The sequence below is a fragment of the Phoxinus phoxinus genome (genome assembly GCF_949152265.1).
Source record: "Phoxinus phoxinus genome assembly, chromosome: 2".
In the NCBI taxonomy this organism is placed as follows: Eukaryota; Metazoa; Chordata; class Actinopteri; order Cypriniformes; family Leuciscidae; genus Phoxinus; species Phoxinus phoxinus.
Window position 1 is genome coordinate 16,335,295 of NC_136877.1, and position 17,068 is coordinate 16,352,362.

Consider the following 17,068-nt stretch of genomic DNA (forward strand, 5'->3'; position numbering starts at 1 on the left):
CCGTTCTCCTGGCAACCAGACTCGTCCATCAGATCGCCAGACAGAGAAGTGTGATTGGTCACTCCAGAGAACACGTCTCCACTGCTCTAGAGTCCAGTAACAGCATGCTTTACACCACTGCATCCCACGCTTTGCATTGCACTTGGTGATGTAAGGCTTGGATGCAGATGCTATATTATGTACTGACTGTACCTGAGCTGAGCCCCATTTCATACATAACTTGAACCATGTTTGAGAGACAATGTGTCACTGTCTGTCAACTGCCCACAGCCTGGTTGCAGTGGCGTGTCCTTTTTTTACCTGGCAACAGAACCGGACCCCGAGTTCCCATTTTAGAGACTAAAGTAAACGTTTGTTACTTAACAGCCCAGACTCTTCTGCAATGTAACCATTGGTACCACAATGAAGACTGGTGTGCGACTTCAAAGGGACTTTATATAGTGTGTACTAGTCTTTGACAGCAAGAGGAAGGAATGAAATGAAAAGGAGTTCCAGTACTGACTAGAAGTAGAAACTGTAGTAGAACAGAATGTAGAAACTGTCAACATTCAAGAGATTAGAAAATAAACTGCCATGTGCAATACAAATGCGTCCCCAGTCCTGCTATTCCCCAGTTCTCCATACCAACAAGCCTAAATGCTGTTAGTATGATGACATGGACTGTACTAAAGGAACATGTCCTTAGTACATGGACTAAAGGAAAAGCTTAGTATATTCATTCAAGTCTTCATGTACATCCTAGTATTAAAATTACTACACAATGATCTCTGCTAGGTCACTTACATGAGTGTGAGTGATGTTAGACATGACATGGAGTAAATAAAAATCTTTATTAAATCAATACAAACCTAACAAAAATGAACAAATAACATAAAAAAACTAAACTAGACAAGGACCAATTTGCATAAAAATAAAACTGGAGTGTGTCTCAAGCCGTCTGCCAGGTTGGAGGCCAGGTTTTCCCGCTGAAAAAAGACAAGAGATAGGTGGTTAGTGAAAAAGGTATGAATAATGACTTACCATTCAATGCTGTAACGTCTACACTACACTATTACACAATATTAGAGTAGGCTACAGTAATTAAGATGTAAGTCAAGGTGTTCAATAGGAGAGATGTTAAGATTAACCATAGGCCTAAACATTTTAAATAGCATCTAGAGTTTTTAATAAACAAAGGAAAATATCTAGACAACACCGTTTACAACTGGTAACTGGTAACTCATAACCTAATACAATTAAGATAGTAGTATAGAGTATACAGTAGTATACAGTAGATTACAAAGACTTAAAAACAGAATTTTGATAATGCAATCTTGTCTGGCCTCGCTTAAAGCCCTCATTTATCAATCTTGCGTCGAAGCGGGCGTATATGTTGGCGTAAGATTATGGTTACACTCCTCTCACTGCCTGATTTATGAAGCTGTGCATACCTTTGAAACCCAGGTGTACGCAATACCTGCCCTTGATAAATGCCGCGGCTGAAAACGTTCGTCATTAGATTAACACGACCCTATATATTCACGTCTCCGCCCCCCAACCCCCGGTTACAAGGGTGTGGTAAACACAACTTTAGGTATATCCATTACAACCATCATGATCACAAGCTACGGCTATAGGTCAGTAGTTCTTATTCAGCAGTTCCACTTGACTCTAAATGTCAAAATACACTTGAGACATGTTTATTTTCCTTTGCTTTCCATGCAACGTGTTGTCTTTGAAGTTGCTGGAAGGTTTGTGTTGTGCATTGCAATGTAAAATGGGGTATACTAAGGGTGAACTGTCCAAGCAAGGGTACCATACCATAGATCGCAGGGCATCCAGTCGTACAGGAGTTCGGTCTTCCCCTGTGGAAGGCAAAAAAAGACATGGAAATGTGTTACATAAAATATTGCACACAGAATTACAATGCAAACTTAAATTGAATGATTTGGAGTGACATTAGGTGATCAATTTTCAAATAATTTCAGTAATTTCAAAATTATTGTAAGATGAAAACCCCTTGAGATGTGACATCTAGTTTTCGAGGGGGCCTCTAATGCATGATTGTTTTTGAGAATGCACCAATACAAATTAGTTTCCCTCCCTACACAAACAATTTCTCACTCAATTTAGTGTGCTTTTTAATAATTGATCTAAAAAAAACTTTGCCTACCTTCCTTTGTGTACCAGTTTTCTCTAAACTTCTAAAAACCTTATTACATTTTGCTTTACTTATTTGTAAATTAGACATTTGTACCACTCACTCTGAGACATTTTAAATGATACTAAACATAATACTCAATGATAATCATTCACATTAAACCATATGTATTATTGTGTGATTTGTTGTTGAGCATTAGAGAGAGAATGAAATGTAGATTAGGTGAGACTACATGAGTGCAAATGTTCATTTCCAGCAAGGTCCTTTGTCTTACTGAGCAGTGGTCGTTCTTCAACCAGTTTTTCCAGTCTTACAAGACTTAAGATAATAGGAACAATAATATTTCCCAGAACAACAATCAGGTCCATATTCTGATTACTTGCAAGCAATAGTCTGTCAGGATAGCAACCATCATGTAGTTAACAGGGAAGAGGGTTCCCACCCTTTCTCCTCATAAAATATAAGGACCTTTAAAGGATATTTCTAGGCATTTAAAAATAAATGTTTAGAGACATGGATCATGGGCAAATCTTATCGAAGTGACAACAAGAATTCCCTGGTCATACAATTGCCACTAAATTTCACTATGGACATGCATTCGAAATTCAGCAATAGGACACACTCCACTGTGACTACAGGAGATACAGTGGTTAGCTTTGCTAACATCTAAGCAGATGATGCGGGTCCCACCAATTAAGGTTCGCTTAGTTCAATTTATGATTAACTTGATAACTGAGTACTTGTATATGGTTCAGTGGCATGCTGCTGGGGTACCTGGGCTTCAAGTAGTGTGTGCCCAAGAAGGAGCACTAGCATTCTCAGTTACTTTCTGAGTTTGTCACAGGACAACTTCTAAACTAGCAGTGCAAGAGCCTTAAGGTTTTTTTTTTCACCAAGATTGTATTTTTTAAATCAAATACCTTTTTCACAGTTTTATATGATTTTAGTTGCAGTTTAAACCTTGCAGAAAAAGTATGCTGGTTGCTGGATGGTCTAAGCTAGTCTAAGCTAGGGCGGGCTGAAAGAGAAAATGGTGCACTCCAGCGCTTAACATACGTCACGACCAAGTAGCGATTGGTTGAAGCAGAAAGCCCAACAGGAAGCAAATATCCCTATGGATAGGTTCCAGGTGCTTTGCAAAAAAAGTGAAAGATTGTGAAAGCGTTTTGTGTATCAGGCTAAGAATGGCCATTATAGGATGGTCAAACCAACTAAACCATCAAATCTCATGCAAAAACATCAACTGGTAAAAAAATGGCTGATCAAACCAGCTTCAAAACATGCTTAGGCTAGCCAAGATGTATTTTCTGTAGGGAAGACAATTTCAGATAACACAATCTAACTACCTCTCCAATCCTACCTTTCTCTGCCTTGTCCGTATTATCCCACGGTATGGGTGCACATCCCGATTGTTGTGGGGGCAATCTTTTGTACTCACTGTAAAACATAAGTACATAGAGTAGTGAATGATAAATGATAATTCAAATGCATGTAGCCTGGAAAAATATGTAATACTTGAAAAACGTACGTATCTACAGCACGAACACTATGCATACAATTCATATGGAAATTAATAAAACCAATAATATTAGGAAGACCTGCACAACAATTCAATTAATACTCTGAGTTGATAATGTAAAAGATGACAGAATATCAGATGTCAGATTTTAATTCACCTCTCTTCCTCTGATTTCGTCTTTTCCCTATATAAACAAATAGACTTGGTTCAGAACAGTACAGAGATTTGAAGCTTAAGCATATTCTTTCAAAGATAAAGAACAGAAATACAGCTGAAGAGCTTAAGACCTTGTCCTTTAAGAGGTTGATCAGCCACATCCACAGCCACAGCCACAGTCCCAGCCCCCTGGTCCACGGATATTATGGCTACTGAATCTGAAATGAGTGAAGAGATAGCTTTGTCTATCATAATATACAATTAGTTCATAACAGAGATCTGGAAAAAAAGAAGAGCTTAAAGTGATACTACAGAGTACATCCAACCATAGCCCTGTTGTTTGAGCCTCCCAAGTGCTGTTGGTAGGAAGAAAAACAAGATAATTTAATACAGCATAGACTACATAGCAAACCATCTGTTTACGCTAATACAATGACACCATGAGCTAATTTTCAGTTTAATTTCTTATGGTACCATTCAGTGTAAAGTTCCTGTTCTCTATTTGGCTCATGTTGTACCAAATTATCTCGTTCTTGTTCCCACTGACAGCATATAGTGAGCTCAAATGACAGGGCTATGATTGGAAGTACTCCGGACACTGTAACACCTTGTACTGTAGGAGGAGGGCTAGGCAACAATTCTGGACCATCCTCAGTCCCAGCCCCCTGGTCCAAACTCTCACCGCCTGTCAAATCTGAGGATGAGAATGAGTGGAAAGAAGATGTTGTCTCTCCAAAGTGTATACACAGATGACATAATATACAGTACAATTAGGGGCTGTATTCACAAAGAATCTTAGGGATAAAAAGTATCTCAAGATTTTAGGAGAAAATTTAGCGCTAAGCCTTAGTGAGGACATTTTAACGTCATGTAGGAATTATTTTTGTGCTAAAATGAAATTCTTTGTGAATACAGCCCCTGGTCAAAATAGATATTTGCTGCTAAAGGACATCTCACAAGGATATAAAGAACAGATATAAAGCTGAAGAGCTTAAGACCTTGTCCAGTAAGAGGTTGATCAGCCACAGCCACAGTCCCAGCCCCCTGGTCCACGGATATTATGGCTACTGATTCTGAAGATAAGCGGAGAGATGGTGTTGTGTCTCATAAAAATTTTAAATAGGTGTAGTGAAAATACATCTGCTGCTAAAGCACATTCTCACAAAAATCTCAAGGAGAACACAATAAAGTGAAGGCACCAAATCTGGGCCAAACGCACCTTGTTCTCTTGTTAATGGGGTAATCTCAAAATTTAAAGTGACAGTAGCCTCCCCAGGTTCATGGCTACTGTCTGTTGCCTGGTCTGTATTTACTAGAAGAATACACACAAACAATTTATTATACGCAATTAAGTCACAATGTGAAAGCTAAGGCAAAATAAAACAATACCCACAAGCCTCAGATACTCAGTGAAGCACAGTTGCCCTTACTATTTCCAATCATTGCTCAACACCATCTACTCCTAAATAATAATATAAAAAAATACATAGATAAAGTTTATAGTATATAAATATAGTCTTACCTTCAACCATCATTTTAAAAATTTCATAAATGTTTTGCACACAGGTCTGTGCACCTTTGCCCAACACTTGATCTTTAGGCAAGATCATTTTGGCCTTTTTTTGTGGATATTCCACCAGGAGCAAAGGCCTCCAGCCGACTGCGTGCAGCTTCTCTATCTAAAGATACAAAATAAAAAACATTAAACCAATTACAAGTGCTTTGGTGTGGCTGTGTATGGATCTTTGTCTGTTTATCACAATATCACAAAGCTAGGACACAAATGCAGGTCCAAACGAAATACTTAGGGTCAAAGCAGACTTTTGTAACATCACAAGGAATAGCTGTATTCAAGATCCCAGAAGCCCTTTGCATGGCTGACTTAACAGGCATGATCAAGAGAAAATTAGCTTGATCAACTTAGCTGAATAGCAGGCTAACTACCGGTAGGTATGACTTTTTTGTTGTTGAAATAGTGTTATTGACCCACAGAATGCTTTGCATTAAGCCAGACAGACAGCCAGTCAGTCACCCATCTGAAACAAGCCTAAAATAAACACAAGCGAGAAAACTACAAGACAAGAACACAAGACCAAAAGAGTAAAAGTATGCACATGCACGTGTCGTGTTCATCCTGCATAAACGTCTAAGTAGCAATGTCGCAAGGTTAGTAGTGCTTCATATCAAGAACAGTGTTAGTAGTATTACTTTTGGTGAACACTAAATGCCATTTCGTATGAGATGCAGTTTGACTGACAGTCACAAACAAGGTCAGATGGTAGCACCATTAGATTTCAGTGTGATATCTAATGCACCTGTGTCTTATTGGCCAAGTTCAGTTCACGTGTCAAATAGCTCACAAAATGTGATGTCAACCGAGCGCCATGTGCTTACATACTGGTGCTTGTTGTGCACAGGGGAAAGTCAACTGTTCTTCATATGAAGCACTGTGAAACATCTTACAGTGCTGCAGGCTCTGAGCTCAGTGATCCTGAGAGTCTTTGGTCTGTTTGCAACGTTTTTCAATGACAGTAGAGTACAGTTAAGATGCTAAAACTGTTGAATAAATAGCTTTCATAAAGATGTTAATGCATTATCTTGTCTCAGTCAAAATCAGAAAGTCCCCCCAAGTACCCAAAAATAACTGGACTATGGTGACAAAACAACAAAAATTACTTACCAAAATGACGGCATCGTCCCACAAATGTGAGGTCACCTGATTTTTTTTGGTGTTGGCAACCCATGTTTGTTTTTTTTGCTCAAATTTTTCGATCTTTTTGTTTAGGCGGACATTTTTAGGCTGTGGAGCCTTGCACATGGGGCACTTCTTGAAGCCATTAAAAACTTTTTTTTTACACGCTGGGCAGGTCTTCTTGAGCCCTCCACCTTTTGACATGTTTTGATGCTGTAAATCAGACAGAAGGCATATTGTCTATTATTAAGGCATGTATATTACCATTGTAGAAAACTACAAATTCTTTTATTGCTAAGACATTTTAACTACACAACAATGGTGTCAATCTTTTAACAGTTATTTTGCAGTTATGTCGAAGTACGTTTGTGACTAATTCAGAGAATCCAGTATAATCGTTGTGATTTTCTGTGCCTACATCAAACATGTTAGTAGTAAGGCTACACCCCTAATGCTACAAAAAGATATGCACTGCAGATGTGCTGACAAAACGTAGGGCTATAACACCGCTGCATTTTTAACCTTTTGATGATTGAAATTTGCATCAACAAGCCTGTCTATTATGCTTTAGTTTAACTTGTCTTTATAAGTTTTATGCTTATATCTATCACCTTCTCTGGTATATACCAGCGTCACAAACATGACTTTGTCCTGGTTCAGTTATGATACAATTTTAAGACACTGGATTTACTCCAAACATCTGAATGTCAGACTAACTGATGGTTATGTTTGATGGCCGCTTTTTTAGTAAGTAACCATAAAAAACACAAATCAAAAACTACTAAATATAAAATAAAATACTACACTACTTCAATGTAAATTAAATGTCTAGAACATCATACCTCAACAGCAACTACAAAAAACAATATGTAATACCAATAGTGATTTTCATAGACATGGGTGTAAAATTATCAAAATGTCTTACCCTGGCCTCACTGAGATCTTCAAAGACTGGGTGGTTTTCCGACATGGTACATGCACAGATACAATACAAAAATACAGACAATAATAGACACACAATACAGATATGAAGATGTGTGTGTGTGTGTGTGTGTGTGTGTGAGAGAGAGAGAGAGGGGGGGGGGGGGGGGGCAGGGGTGATGTGGGGGAGAGAGAGAAAGGGAGAACTAGAGAAAAACAGAGTAAGATTGAAAGAGTGGCTCTTAAAAGTGCCTTTGTGTTCTATGTATACAAGAGATAGAGATATGGAGATATGATGTAGAACAGCAAAAAATCTGTAGAACAGACAAGAAAGCATCATTAGATATATCTCTGAGAAAATATATAATAATGTCTACATTAACGCGAGACACTAGACAGGTGAATAGGGTACAATTTTAAAATAATAGATATCACCATGAAACGTCCTCAGTTGATTACTATACACAAGTATATAAAAACAATGTATTACAAGTTTTTGAAATTTGTATGTTTAATTATGCATAGTAGGCATTATCTAATTAAAAATGCGCAATTTTGCATATATTTTCGGTAACATAAATCTGAACATATGATAAAGCCAGGTGCAAAACTTATGTTTACACACAAGATGAAAAAATAAATGTCAGATGGATTTCAGGATCCGGCCTAAATGCTTCCATAGGCCGAGATGTTTGTAATGTAAAAAGTCACAATATCTTGTCGAATTTTTAGTAATGAACAATACAACCCATCTAAAACGTATCAAAACGTATAACTCAACATTTATAGATAGTAAATAAGCAACGCAGGTCTGAGATACATACCGATTTGTAGATGGGATCCTCGCAATGACTGGAAAAACCGCGAAATTCTAGGATGCGCGCAAGGAAGTGTGACGTCTCGCCGTCATGGCAACAGACTAGTCCGATTTAATATTAATTTATTATTAGTCTTCATTGTTTTTTGTTTTCGTTGTCTGTATATGCCTATCTGTCAATTAAAACATTAAAAAAAAATAGTACTTTAATGCACATGGGAATGAGTTAGTTCTGGTATGCAATGCATTGCAATGCAAGTCCATAGCTTATATTTTTCAATGCACAATTTTAGATCGTTTATTGCAATGCAAAAACACATATGTCATCTATTTAATGCACATGGGAATGAGTTAGTTCTGGTATGCAATTACAATATGTTATTTTTCAATGCACAAAGTTTGATTGTTTGTGCAATTGAAATGCAACAAACATATGTCATCTCTTTAATGCACACGGGAATGAGTTAGTTCTGGTATGCAATGCAATGCAATGCAATAAAATGCAATGCAATAAAATGCAATGCAATGCAATGCAATGCAATGCAATGCAATAAAATGCAATGCAATGCAATAAAATGCAATGCAATGCAATGCAATAAAATGCAATGCAATGCAATAAAATGCAATGCAATGCAATGCAATGCAATAAAATGCAATGCAATGCAATGCAATGAAATGCAAGTGCATAACTTATATTTTTCAATTCACAATTTTAGATCGTTTATTGCAATGCAAAAACACATATGTCATCTCTTTAATGCACATGGGAATGAGTTAGTTCTGGTATGCAATGCTATGCAATGCTATGCAATGCTATGCAATGCTATGCAATGCTATGCAATGCTATGCAATGCTATGCAATGCTATGCAATGCTATGCAATGCTATGCAATGCTATGCAATGCAATGCAATGCTATGCAATGCAATGCAATGCAATGCAATGCTATGCAATAAAATGCAATGCAATGCAATGCAATGCAATAAAATGCAATGCAATGCAATGCAATTCAATGCAATGCAATGCAATGCAATGCAATGCAATGCAATGCAATAAAATGCAATGCAATGCAATGCAATGCAATGCAATAAAATGCAATGCAATGCAATGCAATAAAATGCAATGCAATGCAAGTGCATAACTTATATTTTTCAATTCACAATTTTAGATCGTTTATTGCAATGCAAAAACACATATGTCATATCTTTAATGCACATGGTAATGAGTTAGTTCTGGTATGCAATGCTATGCAATGCTATGCAATGCTATGCAATGCTATGCAATGCAATGCAATGCAATGCAATGCAATGCAATGCAATGCTATGCAATGCTATGCAATGCAATGCTATGCAATGCAATGCAATGCAATAAAATGCAAAAATGGTACTTTTATGCAGTGGAAAATTAAAAGTTTGAAACCAAACCGAGTAGAGTCATGTGAGGTGAGTTGAACTGGCACCAGTAAGTAGAAAAGGGACTATACATATTTTCGGTGAAAAAAAAAAAAAAAATCCAAATTTGACTTACAGCCCATTCTGATGTTCTCTTTCAGCTTCTCCACTCCCTTTATCTCCTTACGGAGAGACGTGATGTGCTGAGACATCTCCTTCACCAGGATGCTCTGCTCCTCCTCGTCGTCTAAGCGTCTAATTAGCATAATTTGGTCAAAAAGAGATCGTTTTAACCTGAAGGAGTGGCCTTTAGGTAGAGGAAATTGATGGAAATATGAAAAAGTGAGAGAGAGATTTTCATTGCAATACTGTAGACAGACAGGCATACATTTTAGAGAACATGTCAGGTCTACCATACCATCCTCACATCTCTCCCAAGGCAGGATGTAGTCCTCTGTCAAATTGGAGGCCAACTCCTCGTCAATTGTATCCTCTGCAATAGCATTATACTACAGGCTCTTTTGTTTCAATTTTTTTTTTAATTCTCTTATTTTTTCTTTGTCTTGTCTGGTTGCTATCTGCAAAGTGAAATAAGAAAACTATCATGAAAACAGTTTTTGTTTGTTTGCATTTGCAATGTGCCATTTGAAAATCAGTCAACCAACCATTCTGACGATAGAGGTCCTGCTTCTTGCGTAGCAGGGCCACTATGATGCTCTCTATCTCAGCCCTGAGATCCTCTGTTGCTCCCTGTTCTGTTGTGCTCCCTGGCTCTAAATAGGTACCACAATTAGGCGATTGTTTCATTAAAAAAATTTCAGGTCACCTTATGTAGTTCATATTTGAACAAAGTAATTAACAGTTGTAATTGTGAAAAGTCTGAGCGCTACACATGATTTACCTGTGACTGCCCAGTGCTGAACATCACACACCCACTGCTGTGCTGTTTGTTTAGTGATGTCATTCTTCTGGCAGAAATCACTGAAGCTGGTAGTTTCCAGCTTTGCCCTCTCGGAGATCTTTAAAAAATATATCATGCAAGCTTTCAGCCAATACCGGGATCAAGAAATTCCTTAATCTACAGTTTATAAATCAATGGATGAATGAGCTTATTACAGATGGATGGACTCCAGCTCTGCTGTTTGTTGTTAAAATGTATGTTGTGTCAGGCAAGAGGACCATTGAGAAATGTCCTTACTTTGATGTATCTGCAGGCCAAGACTTTGTGACGTTTTTTTTTCTGTTCCACTCCATGGCCTGTTGAGTGAGCATATTCTCTCCCTGTTTAAAAAAATTAATCTGCATGCGTGATTGGATCAATTTACATGGGAAAGACCATTGCAGTTAGACACGACCTAACACAACAATTACTTTAGTGCAAGGAGAACAGGAAAATTACATTTTAGAAGTCAGAAATACCTCATCATAGCGTATGGTTTGTAATGTGTCATACCAACCTGCCTTTGTCATGTACTTTGTGACAAGAGCTGCCCTGGAGAGAAAGCTGTTTACCTAGATAAACAATATAGAAATGAATGTATTTCCATATTACATTACCAAACAAACAATAACAAATAAACAAAAACATACAGTATGTATATGTGAACATGTAGCCATACTTATTGTTTAACTAATATATTATTGTCAACTAGCTCTCCACCTTAGAATGCCATGGAAACTAAAACAACACACCCTTTCAGCCATAGACATAGACAGCAAATTTGGAAAGATCGAGCCCAATTTTTCAAAGTTGGGAGCAACGCTGGATTTTGCCAATTGGGTCTACATTTTAAAACCTCACTATGGCATGCCAGAGCTGTGACAGTCGGCATTTTCATAGAAACCCATGAAACTTGATGATTGTGCACTGTCACCAGGCTGGTTTTTCAAATGGGGTCCTACTGGTAGGTTGGAAAGTCAACCATGGCCTACTGGTTAGGGCTTCGGGCATGTTACTTGTTCGAATGCCGACCAGGAGGAAAGTGAAAGTGAGTGGGGAAAGTTGTTGAACATCGCTGTCCCGTCCACCTCGACGGCTAAGGTGCCCTTGAGCAAGGCACCAAACCCTTCTGCAGCTGACTGTCCACTGCTCTAGTGGTTAGGAGTTAGTGTGTGTTACCTCACTGTGTGCAGTGTATGTGCATCTCTAATTCACAGGTTAAATGCAGAGACTGAATTTCCCTAACAGGATCAAAAGAGTGTATATAATTAAATAGTGCAGCTCAGAGGGAACATAGCTTGAAATAGTGATGCATCATGCATACACCACAACTGTTGACTTCACGTTTTACTCAGACATAATGTGTGTTGCAACTATAGTTCAGATCGTGCTCTGATGGTCATTCGAGCAAGCATATGTCTTTGTTTGATACCCTGATGTACTTTATCCTTCACACTCTGCTTGTCTCTCACATAAATGTATCAGTGAAGTCTCCTATATATATTTACAATAATGTCAGTAATAACATACTTGCTCGACTTCCTCTCCAACAGTGCTCCACTGCTCCATCCTGATTCCTGCCGCCCCATCTCACCTGACACATAGTGTTTGATTAGTTTCATACCATAACTTTAAAAATCTAATGTTATGCAATCATGGATTAAAGCACATAAAATGCACATTAAAATCACTTTCACATTAAATGTCATATTTTATCTGCATAATAAACTACACCAGATATCATAATCACAGACTAACAATTTAGTCTATTGCCACTAATACCAGATTAAAATAATAAAAAACAATCCTTGCCCGACTTTTCGCATTAGCTGCCTGCTGGCTACTGTTGCATCTGAATTTCAGTAATTTGAGGTACCTCGCATTTTGCTGTATGAGCTTTGGCATGCATCACACAGTGAGAAATGGCCTCATTTCCATCAGCGGTTGAAGATCTGATGATTCTTCAGTCACTTTGCTTAGGTATGGCCAGTACCTAAAAAGAAGCACAGCATTAGTAGGCATTAACTAACACTTTGCCTGGCCATCAATATAAAACGACTGAAAAAAAACAGTCATTTAATGTACAGTAGGTTGACCGAGTTTCAATATGACAGAGAAAAATGACCTGCAGACAACATCCATGCAGAAGAAAGTGACATTGGCCCTCTCTGACAATTCCCTCTGTAAAAACATTGGGTAGGCGAAGACCTCGCCACGGTAGTGGTTCAGTCCTCGCAGCAATATCCCGTGTCTGATACACAAGAGGACAATATGGTTAATGATCAAATTACACAATAAGACCTGTGGAAAACAAAGCTAATCAAAACCCTCTATTCAAAGCTTAATTCCATTTGCACACACACACTCTACCCACATACCTGCAGACTGCCACTTGAATCCCCTCTTCATCTATTTTGGATGATGATTTTTTTGACGTCTCCTTACTCGCCCTGAACCTTGAAACACCACATGTTCTACTGTTATCTGCCTATAAAGTCAATGCAATATTAGACATACTCTTGTCAGGCTGCAGCCTCTGACTTTGTTGATAAAGGCTGATACCTCCTCATCTTTGGCAAGAAATAACCCCTTGTACAAAGAGGGTTCCTCATTCCTGTCCATTAAAATTGATCACAAAAAAAAGACACGTTTAACTGACCAAACATTACTCTACATGCAACTATTTCTATGACAAGGCTGTGGTTTTGATATTGACATTAATGCTTGTGTAATATTAACATACCTCCTTGATTTTTTGAAGCGATAATGTTTGCGATTGCCATCGCAACACACTGCCAACATGTCTGGGTGACATGCTGGACAATAAAAGTGATTTACTTCACACATCACCTCTTTTGTATGCTTGCAAAAACAATATTTGAAAAAGCTTTTCTGTAACGTATCTGCACAGACATTCCCCGGCTATGACATAAAAAAATTTGTGTTTACAGAAAATAAATATTACATTACAGACACAGTAATATGATTATGTGTTACAATGATTAAAGCATATTTACCCTTCCAGCCTTAACAGAACGGTGCTCCAGTAGCTTAAAAAAGGCATGCCTTGACATCGCAGGAGCCGATACTTAATTGTGAGCAAAAGCTTCGAAGACGTCAAAACTATATAGTGTCTGGCAGTTTGTTGTGCTTGGCCAGTAACGGTACCTAATGAGCTCTTTCACCCCTGGGGTCCATTCCACAAGGCAGGTAGGACAAACTTTACGGGGCAAACAGACATCATATCGTCCTGTGAAAAAAGAAACACATTAAATGTGTTTCACAGAATCAACTTTTTCCAACTCAACTGACCAGTATACATTCATTGTAGTATTTGATATGGCACATTAACATTTGGTAATTGGCATATTTCTCAAGAGAAAAGCTTTGCCTTGATTGCAATTGTTAACTTCTGCGGTACAACAAAACAAAAAGCAGGACATTCCAAAGTTACCATTCATGGTGACCACAGAAATATGCTTGCCAGCGGTGACCTCAATCTCATGGGTGCACTCACATATTGCCCTACGTGCAGGCAATGGCAACTGACATACTGCAATGCAAAGAGGTTGTTACATTTTTCCTTAATCGAGAAGGTATATCTATACTTGTCATACTAGTGATTCAAAACCAACATGTACAAAATAGACAACTCTACCATATCATTATCACCGTTTTCTTACTAATAGCACGTTTCATAGTCAAAGAAAAACAAAAACAATTTCTTCAGTCAAAGAGTGATTAAAATTAAGAGTTTAAACCTTTTCCACTGACAAAGTCTATCAATCAAGAATATGTGTGTAACTCTTTACTAGTCAACAGAAATTTATAATAAACACATACCCTGCTCACAAAAGTGAGGCTGGCCATTTTCACCCATCACCACAGCCTTAGTGGGGGGAATAGGCTCCAGGTAGCCATGGAATAGTGCCTCCCTGCCGTGGAACACATTCTTTTTGTGAGCCTCCAAGTCGCATTCTCCACATAGAAACTCCATGTCCAGTGGCACACAATCCAGGCACCTAATTACTGCCTCTCCAGCGCCGCACCTGTGGCATTTTTGGTTGACATCTCTTTCAGCGGACAGTTTAGCATCGAGCAGCACTGGCCTTGCTGCTTTTGCCCTTGCATCAGCGTGTAGCTGCGGCTGTGCCCATTCTGTTTTTTCTGCTGCCACATTTACCTCAACTGAGTCAAGAGTGTCCCTCAACTCTTGAAGACGTGTTTCTGAAAATAAATGAAAATAAATAAATAACTAAACAACCCTTCGATTGAGTGAAGGCACAATAGATAAAAGATACTTAATAGTGAATGGTACGACAATAATTATGACTAAAAACTGACTTTGATTTGGTTACATTTTGCCACACACTACAGTGTCCATTCAATGTTGGTTTCACGAGTTCACACTTACGAATGATCAGAGAGTAAAGGTTTATGCGTATTTGGCGTGCTGTCCGGGGGGAGGGCTCCGAGCTCGGAAATTGGGCCCGAACCCAGAGTACTCCCCCCGTCTCTGGTTAGGAAGATAGCCATGCAAGTGTGAGGAGATGGGGTGGTGGAGGGATGCTGAAAACTGTCGAGGAATAAGGTTCTTCTTCTTCTTCTTTTTTGTTTTTAACGGCGGTTGGCAACCAGCTTTCGGTGCATTACCGCCACCTTCTGCTCCGGAGTGTGAATCAGACGATAGGTTTACAATCTAGGTCCCAAAAAAAAAAAAAAAAAAAAATAAATAAAAAAAAATTCTAATCACACACAGGAATAAGGTTGAGTTGACACTGAATATTTATAGGCTTTACTCATGCTGATTGAGTGGATCTGTTGATTACTGATTGATGACAGCTGGTTGGAGTTACTTGATTGCTTGATCATTAGAACGTGTTCCTCCCGAACCTTGTTAATAAAACATCATTTAATGTACTGTATATGGCCTTGCTCATGGTATCACGAACCATTGTATCACAATGTTATCACAAACCATGTAATATGCTTCCAATAATAGACCAGTTTGAAATGAAGGGGAGTTGGAGTGTCTATTACTTCCCAAACTAGGCAAGAATTAACTCCTCTCCAAAAGCTCTGAAAAAAGTGCAGAATTGTCAAAAATCTTTATATAATGCACATTCATGTCTACAACAACAAAATACAAACACAATCCACTTTTAATGTAGTTAGGTGGAGAAGTGTGAGACATCAACAACAATGAATCAAGGAAAAGTTTAGCAAAGTCATTAGAAAAGTTGTTGATATGGAGGAATAGGAAATGTAGTCATAGTGATAAAATAGACATACTCACCAAGACTTGCAGTCAACTCTTCTTCTATCTAAGGGACTTCCTCAGACACTGTGTTCAATTGAATTTCGGAAGCTGTAAAGGCCAATACATTTGGTTATCTATCTATCAGGGTCTTAAAGCATCATATATTTTAGTCCCGAAAATTCACAAAATTCAATCATACATCTGGCTCAGTGAGCTCAAACCATCTTTTCACTCACAACATTTAGATAAGTATCGTTATTACACTATGAGAACAATATGTAATACCAATAGTGATTTTCATAGACATGGGTGTAAAATTATCAAAATGTCTTACCCTTACCCTGATCTTCAAAGACTGGGTGGTTTTCCGACATGGTACATGCACAGATACAATACAAAAATACAGACAATAATAGACACACAATACAGATATGAAGATGTGTGTGTGTGTGTGTGTGTGTGTGTGAGAGAGAGAGAGGGGGGGGGGGGGGGGGGGCAGGGGTGATGTGGGGGAGAGAGAGAAAGGGAGAACTAGAGAAAAACAGAGTGAGATTGAAAGAGTGGCTCTTAAAAGTGCCTTTGTGTTCTATGTATACAAGAGATAGAGATATGGAGATATGATGTAGAACAGCAAAAAATCTGTAGAACAGACAAGAAAGCATCATTAGATATATCTCTGAGAAAATATATAATAATGTCTACATTAACGCGAGACACTAGACAGGTGAATAGGGTACAATTTTAAAATAATAGATATCACCATGAAACGTCCTCAGTTGATTACTATACACAAGTATATAAAAACAATGTATTACAAGTTTTTGAAATTTGTATGTTTAATTATGCATAGTAGGCATTATCTAATTAAAAATGCGCAATTTTGCATATATTTTCGGTAACATAAATCTGAACATATGATAAAGCCAGGTGCAAAACTTATGTTTACACACAAGATGAAAAAATAAATGTCAGATGGATTTCAGGATCCGGCCTAAATGCTTCCATAGGCCGAGATGTTTGTAATGTAAAAAGTCACAATATCTTGTCGAATTTTTAGTAATGAACAATACAACCCATCTAAAACGTATCAAAACGTATAACTCAACATTTATAGATAGTAAATAAGCAACGCAGGTCTGAGATACATACCGATTTGTAGATGGGATCCTCGCAATGACTGGAAAAACCGCAGAAATTCTAGGATGCGCGCAAGGAAGTGTGACGTCTCGCCGTC

General features: G+C 38.1%; 1 protein-coding gene across 5 annotated transcripts; it reads right to left on the minus strand.

Moving 5' to 3' along the window:
• Positions 1-816: 816 nt before the first annotated feature.
• Positions 817-16,320, minus strand: LOC307012761 (uncharacterized protein). 5 transcript variants are annotated; one of them, XM_079639794.1, is made up of 28 exons: positions 16,169-16,320; positions 15,871-15,942; positions 15,553-15,653; positions 15,374-15,467; positions 14,989-15,273; positions 14,418-14,801; positions 14,029-14,127; positions 13,592-13,824; positions 12,953-13,496; positions 12,700-12,825; positions 12,451-12,567; positions 12,105-12,168; positions 11,092-11,146; positions 10,833-10,915; positions 10,536-10,653; positions 10,300-10,407; positions 9,771-10,212; positions 7,433-7,742; positions 6,496-6,720; positions 5,338-5,494; positions 5,035-5,127; positions 4,814-4,888; positions 4,423-4,509; positions 3,947-4,033; positions 3,817-3,843; positions 3,501-3,577; positions 1,801-1,844; positions 817-965 (listed from the first exon to the last, which is right to left on the minus strand). In XM_079639794.1, the coding sequence occupies exons 18-28, from the start codon at positions 7,475-7,477 to the stop codon at positions 929-931; spliced, it is 954 nt and encodes a 317-aa protein (XP_079495920.1). In that variant the 5' UTR covers positions 7,478-7,742; positions 9,771-10,212; positions 10,300-10,407; positions 10,536-10,653; positions 10,833-10,915; positions 11,092-11,146; positions 12,105-12,168; positions 12,451-12,567; positions 12,700-12,825; positions 12,953-13,496; positions 13,592-13,824; positions 14,029-14,127; positions 14,418-14,801; positions 14,989-15,273; positions 15,374-15,467; positions 15,553-15,653; positions 15,871-15,942; positions 16,169-16,320; the 3' UTR covers positions 817-928. The 5 variants fall into 5 exon arrangements, with proteins under 5 accessions (XP_079495920.1, XP_079495919.1, XP_079495921.1 ...); XM_079639793.1 differs by lacking the exons at positions 9,771-10,212; positions 10,300-10,407; positions 10,536-10,653; ... (12 more) ...; positions 15,871-15,942; positions 16,169-16,320 and adding an exon at positions 8,253-8,418; XM_079639795.1 differs by lacking the exons at positions 7,433-7,742; positions 9,771-10,212; positions 10,300-10,407; ... (12 more) ...; positions 15,553-15,653; positions 15,871-15,942 and having other exon boundaries at positions 16,169-16,303.
• Positions 16,321-17,068: the final 748 nt, after the last annotated feature.

Bases quoted from the DNA above. Each gene is read 5' to 3' on its own strand.
- LOC307012761 (XM_079639792.1), bottom strand. From the start codon at position 7,768: ATGATGCTTTCTTGTCTGTTCTACAGATTTTTTGCTGTTCTACATCAT. The intron at 4,034-4,422 runs GTGTTACAGTGT...CACTCATTTCAG, and splicing joins CCCTCCTCCTACAGTACAAG to ATTCAGTAGCCATAATATCC. The intron at 3,844-3,946 runs GTCTTAAGCTCT...TTGTTTATATAG, and splicing joins TCAACCTCTTAAAGGACAAG to GGAAAAGACGAAATCAGAGG.